The sequence below is a fragment of the Trypanosoma cruzi genome, genomic scaffold, assembly GCF_000209065.1.
Source record: "Trypanosoma cruzi strain CL Brener 1047053516513 genomic scaffold, whole genome shotgun sequence".
NCBI classification, from domain to species: Eukaryota; Euglenozoa; class Kinetoplastea; order Trypanosomatida; family Trypanosomatidae; genus Trypanosoma; species Trypanosoma cruzi.
The window spans coordinates 1-7,421 of NW_001849230.1; the positions used below are offsets into that span (position 1 = coordinate 1).

A 7,421-nucleotide genomic window follows, 5' to 3' on the forward strand; every position below is an offset into this window, starting at 1 on the left:
GCGACCATCCATGAGCACCTCACAAAAAGGGATGTATAGCGGCGTGCGTCAAGAAGTTGTCCTCGAGGTCTAGGTGCTCCAAAGCGTTCGGCTTCTGGGAACCAAAAATGACCAAAATGGACTGCAGCGCTCGCGCGCCAACGCGACAGCCCCTCAAAACCAGGCGCCGCAGCTGCTTTGCACCTCTGGCCAGCGCACCGCCAAGCTGCTCCGACGTCGTATCCAGCGGAATGTAGGAGAGGTCAAGCGTCTGCAGCGCGGGGAAAAGCGCGATCACCTTCGCAATTGTCGGCACAGAAGACGCCGTCAGGAGCTGTCGCTCCACCGAGGCTTGTGCCAGCAGCACCGCCGTGACGGCAATGTTTTCCTTCCACCCCTCGTGCTTCTCAGGGGGTTCGTACTCGCGGAGCGTAAACGTTAAAATTTCGGCGAGAACAGCAAAGTGCCGGTCGTCAACGGGAGGGTCGGCCATCGCAAGATCCAGTGCGTCCAGCGCCGTGCCATCGTCCACGGCTCGATCCATCGCGCGCAGAAGCGCCGCCGCCGGGACGTGCTGCTGCCCCAGCTCATCCACTTCCGCACAGTACGACATGTATGCCGCCTTCATGCACTCCACGCGCGATTCGTACGGTGCGGGGTGCGGACGACTGACCACTGGAAATTCGAACACTGTCGGGCTGACGAGCCCAGCACTTACCGTCTCCAAATCCCCAACGTCAATGCGCATCCCATCCCGGACCCGCTGGGGGAGCAGCATGTAGTACTCGCTCAGCAGGTCCACGAGCTCCTTCGCCTGCAACTGGCTCGTGGCGTACAGCGTCATCGTGTGAGTGCCGCGGCGCCTTATCACAACACCCGCGGGGCAACGCTCCCACCCGACAAGGTCAGGGAACGGAATCGCGTCGAGGCATTCCTGCTTCGACGCACTAAAAACATAGAACCCGTCCTCCGCCACACCTGCAATGAATGGGCAGTTGTCGCGGTCCCTCACATCAAAGAAAGTCATGCCCCACCACGGCGTCGTGCTCACAACGTCGATGTAGCCACAACGCGCCTGCGTCGCAGTCAGCCCGGCGCGCCGTCGGTGGTTTGTCGCCAGCCGCTGCTGCCAGTAGTCGTACTCATGGGCCGAGACGGAGATGGGAAGGTATGCCTCAAGGCCCACCCGGTCAAAGTACAGAAGCGACTTTTGTGCTGTGAAGTCGCCAAACACCGCCTGAAGTTCGTACGACGCAAGCTGCACCGCAACCGCCTCCGAAACGGGGTAATACTCACGCACAATGTGCTGCTGCAACTGGCGAAAAAACAACTCCTGCGCCACAGCGTCGTCCCAGTGCAGCGGCCGTTTATAGTGCTTGAACTCAAAGAGAAGAGCCGTCTGCGGCGTGACGCCCTCATCCTCCAGTGTGGCGCTGCGGCTCAGGTAGCGGTGCACCGAACCGAGCACAGTTCCCTCGTCCGCAAGTTCTGCAAGGTAGAACATGCGCCATTGCACAATGCCGGCGCGAAGGGCAACCCGAAAAATCATCACCGCCACCGTGTCACTCGGGAAGGCGTCTACGCGCCTCTTCGTGCCGTCCACAAACTGAACCGTGTACGTCAGCGCCGCCTCACCGGCACCCTTCTTTTCGGCGTCCTGTTGGCTCAGCCGGCGTCGCTCCTCCTCTGCGCGATGCGTGACCTCCGCGTCGGCTGCACGTCTCAGCCTGTCGTCCTCCTCCAGCTGACGCTCCGCCTCACGCTCGCCCCGCTCCCGCAGCAGCTGAAGATTCACCGCATTGAGAGCCTCACGAAGGCGAGACACTTCCTGCAGCTCTTCGGTCCGCGTCTCTACAACGCCATGCACCGCAACAAATTTGTCGGACGTTTCGGCCACGCTCCCACGCGGCGACGGCAGGCCTGTGTCCACATTGACACCTGGTCGTGGCGCTGCACCCTCCTTGTCCTGCTGCAGTGACGGCAGCCCGGCCGATAGCTGCTCGCGACAGAAGGAGCAGAGCTGCGCCTCAGCGAGCCGCACTTCCTCCAGTGTTGACTGAACCTCCATATGCAACTTGCTGACAAGGTTTGCCTGTTCGATAAGGCTCTTGTTGTTGATGGTGTTCTTCTCAGCGGCGTGATGAGTCGATTGCCGCAGTACCTCCTCTGCGCGCCCAATCGCACTCCGAAGCCCCAAATTCTGCTCCTTCACCAGCTCCACAACGCCCATATACTTCTGCACCTCCAGCTGCCCGTCGGCAATCGCATTTCTTGTCGTGTCCTTAAAGGTCCTCGACTCCGTGCGGACGCGAAGCAGCAACTCGGACGTCTTCTTCAGCGCGTCACCCAACGCCTTATTGTGCGCCGCCAGTGTGTCTACCTCGTGCTCACTCAGACGGCGCACACGCTCTAGCTCATCCTGCCGTTCCTGCGCCAAGCGCTGGAGCGCCACAACGCGCGTCGACACCTCAGTCTTGTAGTCCCACAGGCCAGCCAAAACCTCCGCCAGCTCCGCTTCCTGCTGCGTCACATCTTTTCTCAGCGCAGCGGCAGCTCGTTCCTGCTCCGCTCGGGTCCCACTGAGATGCTCGTGGAGGGTCGTCAGCGAGCAGATCCGCTGGTTGTGCTGCTCCGCGGCAGAAGACAGTGCATCAAACTCGGCTCGAGCGGCTGCTAAACGCTCGCTGCAGTCACGTTCCTGCTCAATCAGGGCGGCCAGTTGCACCTCCTGTACCTCCTGGAGCGCCAAACGTGCTTTCTGCTCCCTTTCATGTCGCCTGCAGGCAGCCGAGATGTCGTCGCACTCCACCCGCTGCACCATGACGCCTCGACGCGCCACGTTGATTTCCCCAAGCAACACACGCTTTTCCTCACGGAGGGTATCGGCAATACGCATGAGCGCCGTTCGCTGCTGCAGCTTTTCGCTGTGGACGTCGTCAAGCGCAAAATGCTCCGCCCGCAGCTTCTCAAAGTGCCGAGCGGCGCGGCCAAGCTGCACGACGGGGTGATCCTCCAGCGCCCTGATGGACGACCGCAGCGCTAGGATGCTCCTGCGGATGTCGTTGACGCGTCTCTGAGCAGCATCGAGAGCACGATACGGGTCGGTGCGGCAGCGCAAATATTCCGCCTGCGAGAGCCACTGCGGGCATGTCGCCTCTGTCATTCTGCAGTTCTAGTCACTCCTTCAGCGTGTGTAAAAAGCGTTGCCCAAAAACGTGGAAAGCACACCACCGTACCACAGAACACAAAAAAACACACTCCTCACACACAAAAAAAAAAACCGCAACAATCCACAACAAATAAAAAAACACCACCAGAAAGCCAAACATTATACATTCGCGGCGGAGCAAACCCGCTCCCTTTCAGACGGCACCCAATCGCTCCATCAAAAGCGCATGTGCCGTCTCGCCTGCAGCCTCGCTGTGTCGCCGCAACAGCTGCAGCATACGACCCACGGCCGCCTCGTGTCGTTGCCGCCTCTCCTGCAGCTCCACATCTGCCGCCACCTCCGACGTAACAGCACCACGGGCCTTGTTGATTGCCTGGTTGTAGCGGATAATTGTCTCTCTGCCTTCAAGGATGGTCCCGTGCGCGTGCTCGCACGCCTGCCGCAGTTCCTCCACGGCATTTAGCGTCCGTTCCTTCCGCTCCGCCACCTGCTGCAGCTCTGACGCCCTGCCGTGCAACACCTCCTGGTACTCGCTCGCCTCCAGCGCGCGCCGGCTGATGAAGGTCTTGAGCTCCCGCCGCTTCGCCTCCAGAGCCCGTCTCGTCTTCTCCTCCGCATCGTTGTCCTGCACCCGGTCAAACATATGGCGGTAGTTCGAGTTGCTTGCCCGTATGACCTGCAGCGTCCGCTCCAGCTTCAGAAGGTCACGCTCCAGTCGCGCCACACGTGCGTCCAGCGCGTCGCCCTTGTGTTGCAGCGCCTCACGTTCCTTTGCCGCCTCCACCACAAGCTGCACCTGCGTCAGGTGCGCCTGATCCGGATCCATGCGGCCCACACGCACATCGTAGCGGTTACGCAGCGCCCCGAGGCTTCTCTGGCGTTCCTGCAGCTCGGCGACAAGTCGCCGACGCTCCTCCTCCGCAAGCTTTGCCTCCATCTTGAGGATTTCGTGATGCACGGCAATCTCCGAGACCCGCTGGGACACGTCTACCGACAGCTGTCTCTTTTGCCCTTCAATGTCGCTCAGCTCGCCGCTACGCTGATGCAGTGTGCGTTTCAGCCCCTGCAGCTGCAGCTCCTGTGTGTCCACACGCACCAACTCATCCTCCCGCACCCTGCGCAGCTTACGCAACTCCACTGCGCAGCTGTTGCACTCAAGACGCAGCTGCAGCGCCTTGTCGCATGTGCTCTTCTCCTGCTCCCGCATCCTCGCCACCTCCAGGTTCGCCTGTCGCGCCTCCTCCCGCACTCGCTTCACCTGCGTGTCTAACGCACGCTGCTGCGTGCACAGGTCGTCCAGTGTGCTCTGCATCGCCGCAATCTTCTCGTTCAGGCGGTTGCGCTCATCCTCCGTCCGCTCCCCCTTCGTCCGGTTCACCTTGCGCTCCATCTGCTGCACATTGAACTCAACATTGTAGAGGATCTCCTGCTGCGTAAAGGACTCGCGGTCGAGTTGACTGATCTTCGCCTTGAGGTTCCGTCCCTGCGCCTGCCCACCGCTAATCTCCGCAATGAGTTCATCCTGCAGGCGACCGGCCGCCTGAAGTCGCTCACCCGCTCCGAAGTTCTCGCGCTTCAGCTCCTCCACCTCCTTTTCTAGGCGCCGGTCCGTCGCACGCGCCTCCTGCAGCAGTCGCGCAATTGTGGCCCGCTGCTGCTCGAGATCCATCGCCGTGTCAAATTCACCGTGCAGCTGCTTCTTTGTCTGCGCCCGCTTCTCCACCACGCGGTCGTACGCCGCCGCCCTCTGCGCCACAGCCGCCCGGCTCTCTTCGGCACGAATGCGGCTGTTGTTGCGCTCCCGCACAGCACGCGCCAGCTGCTCACGAAGTGTTTCCACCTCCTCCTCCATCGCCACAACGTGCCCCTCAAGCGACACCAGAACGTCACGGTGCTTCTCCGCGCGCTGCTCACGCTCCTTGATGCCCACCCGCGTCATCGCCTCCTCGTCGCGCGCCGTGTCAAGCTCGGCCGACAGCGCCATCAGCACCGCTCGCCGCTGCCCCAGCCACTCCGCACCTTCCGCGTACCGCATCGCCGCCGAGCGAATCGCCGCGTCGCGCTCGTGAATCGTCCTCACAACAGCCTCCCACTCGTCCAGCAGCGACCCGCGGTCATGGTGCAGCTTGCGATATTCCACCGCGCTGCGATCCAGCTCCAGCTGCACATTGCGTGTCACCATCACCTCCTCCTCCAGCTGGCGCTTGCGGTCACGCAGTTTCGCCTCAAGCCGCTCAACGGCCGTGTTCAGCTGACGTACCCGCACCTCATCATCCTTCGTGTAGCGCGCCACGGCCTCCTCGTCCGCTTCCTTCTGCTTGCGTGCAATGTCCCACTGCTCAAGCTCCTCCTGGTTGAACGTCATTGCTCCCTTCAGCTCGGCCATGCGCAGGTTCTCCTGAAATATGAGGTTCTGCACTGCCTGCAGCCGCTCCTGCACCTCCGCCTGCTGGGCCTGCATATGACTCTGCTCCTGTTTCAACCGGCCACACTCGCGGTCAAGGAGACGGTACATGTGCGTTTCCGAGTCCACCTCGCGCCGCTTGCACTCCACCAGGCTCTGGGTGCTCACAATCTCCCCACGCACATTGCTAAGGTGCTCCTTCATAAATTGTAGCCGCCGCCGCAAATCCTCTACATCACGTAGCTTTTCATCACACAGCTGCTCATGGCGTGAAAGCTGTGCCGTCAGCTCCTTGTTTGTCGCGTTCAGCAGTTCCAGCGGAAGCGCCTCCGCCGTCGCGTCAATAACATCTAAGTTCATAACGACTCTGAATGAAGAAAAAGTGCATAGAAAAAATAAAAATAAAAATCCAGGCAAAGCCGCCCCATGAATAAACAAAACAAAAGGCAGACAAATGCAGACAAATAAAAAAAAAAGCATGGAAAACTAGACGGAACATCATGTGTGTGGTCTACTTGGATACTCATGCGGGACACATCTTAACAAAATAAAGAACACCAAAAAAAAAAAAAAGTTAGTAAATTTTTAAACGGAGACCGTAACTGCCGCACAGTCCGCAGTACATCCTCGATTCTGTCTGCTTGGCTCAAGTGGCTGTAGAGCGTCGCCTTGGGTGTTGCCCGGAATTGCAAATATGTGCATTCGAATAGGAACAAAAAAAAAAATGGGGTGTGGAAGCATACCTGAAAGCGTTTTAATCGGCTGTTCTCATTCATTAATGTTTCCCAAGCAAATTAAACATCCTCTCGCAAGAGAAAATTAAAGATGAAAGAACGGCGAGAGCATTAACATGCCGGCAGGGTGGTGAAAGCGTTGTGACGAGTCCTTAAGTGATGCGAAGCACCCAATGACCCAACGAGATCCAAAAAAAAAAAAAAAAAAAAAGGAAATTTGCTTTTCTCTCACTCAGAATTACTCATTTGTTTCTGTTTCCCTCCCTTTTGCCGTTCTCTCCTTGGGTGCTTCTTCGGAGTGACAACGCTCTGAAGTTTCTTCTCTCGCTTTGAATGCCTGCTGGCCGCTGCCACCGGGGAGGGGCGTGGTGTTTGTGTGATGCGTACAATTTCCCTCATGCCTTCCACGTCAGTCCACAGCGAAAATGACGAAAAGTTTCAAAGGGCGAAAGTCGCAGTGTCGACTCCTCCGCCCGCTGACCGGAAACAATTCCCGATACAAGCGAAGGTCTTCCCTGATAAAATTTCAGCCACCAGTTAAAACTGCACTCAAATGACGATGATGTGAGAACATTAAACGCATCCGTCGTGCCTCGCGGGGTCCCAGAAAAGGCAAATCCAACAGACGCTCGTGGCGGCGTGGCAAAAGAGTCCGTAAAGCACGCATTCGCGTATATCATCCACGTAGGGACTTGCCATGTTTTAGAGCCCTTATCCCGTTGACGCCTATCTGACGCCAGTTCTGCCGAGATGAGTGTGTACCAACGTGACGCGTAGTGCAGTGAGGGATAATCGTCCTTAAAGCCACGCACAAGACTCGGGTTCCACCTCGGCCCTTGTGTCGCCCAGAAGTAACTGTGAGCGGAACTCCTGTTGTCTTCAGGAGACGCGGCACTATTATGAGCATCGTCGTTCCCCTCAACTTCCTTTGTTTGCCGTAGAGAGAGTGGCTGAACCAAGGCGGACTGATTACGAATATAAAAAAGGGCTCGTTTGAAAAAGGGCAACTCCACCCACCATTCCGTACCCAGCTTGCCAAATACCGTCCATGGTTTACCCACCGAGACGTACTCCACACCCGGCCCAGCTGACCACTGCAATTGGTACCTCGCACTAGGGAACCAGCGATGCAGCA

At 58.5% G+C, this 7,421-nt stretch overlaps 3 protein-coding genes across 3 annotated transcripts, besides 4 other annotated features; all 3 read right to left on the reverse strand.

Moving 5' to 3' along the window:
* Positions 1-4,899: a sequence feature (heterozygous, Esmeraldo-like haplotype).
* Positions 20-3,142, reverse strand: Tc00.1047053509893.10 (uncharacterized protein; the record flags this gene model as incomplete). The annotated part of the gene is made up of 1 exon (XM_800070.1): positions 20-3,142. One exon carries the CDS (start codon positions 3,140-3,142, stop codon positions 20-22), a length of 3,123 nt encoding a protein of 1,040 aa, XP_805163.1.
* On the reverse strand, positions 3,342-6,032 carry Tc00.1047053509893.20 (hypothetical protein, conserved; the record flags this gene model as incomplete). Its single annotated transcript, XM_800071.1, has 1 exon — positions 3,342-6,032. One exon carries the CDS (start codon positions 6,030-6,032, stop codon positions 3,342-3,344), a length of 2,691 nt encoding a protein of 896 aa, XP_805164.1.
* Positions 4,900-5,839: a sequence feature (areas merged during assembly that could not be assigned to a particular haplotype. This can correspond to areas where the two haplotypes were merged or to regions with more than two copies in the genome that were merged during assembly.).
* Positions 5,840-7,421: a sequence feature (heterozygous, Esmeraldo-like haplotype).
* Positions 6,477-6,502: a microsatellite.
* On the reverse strand, positions 6,682-7,421 carry Tc00.1047053509893.29 (hypothetical protein, conserved; the record flags this gene model as incomplete). Its single annotated transcript, XM_800072.1, has 1 exon — positions 6,682-7,421. A coding segment is annotated over one exon (740 nt), but the record flags the coding sequence as incomplete, so codon positions are not given.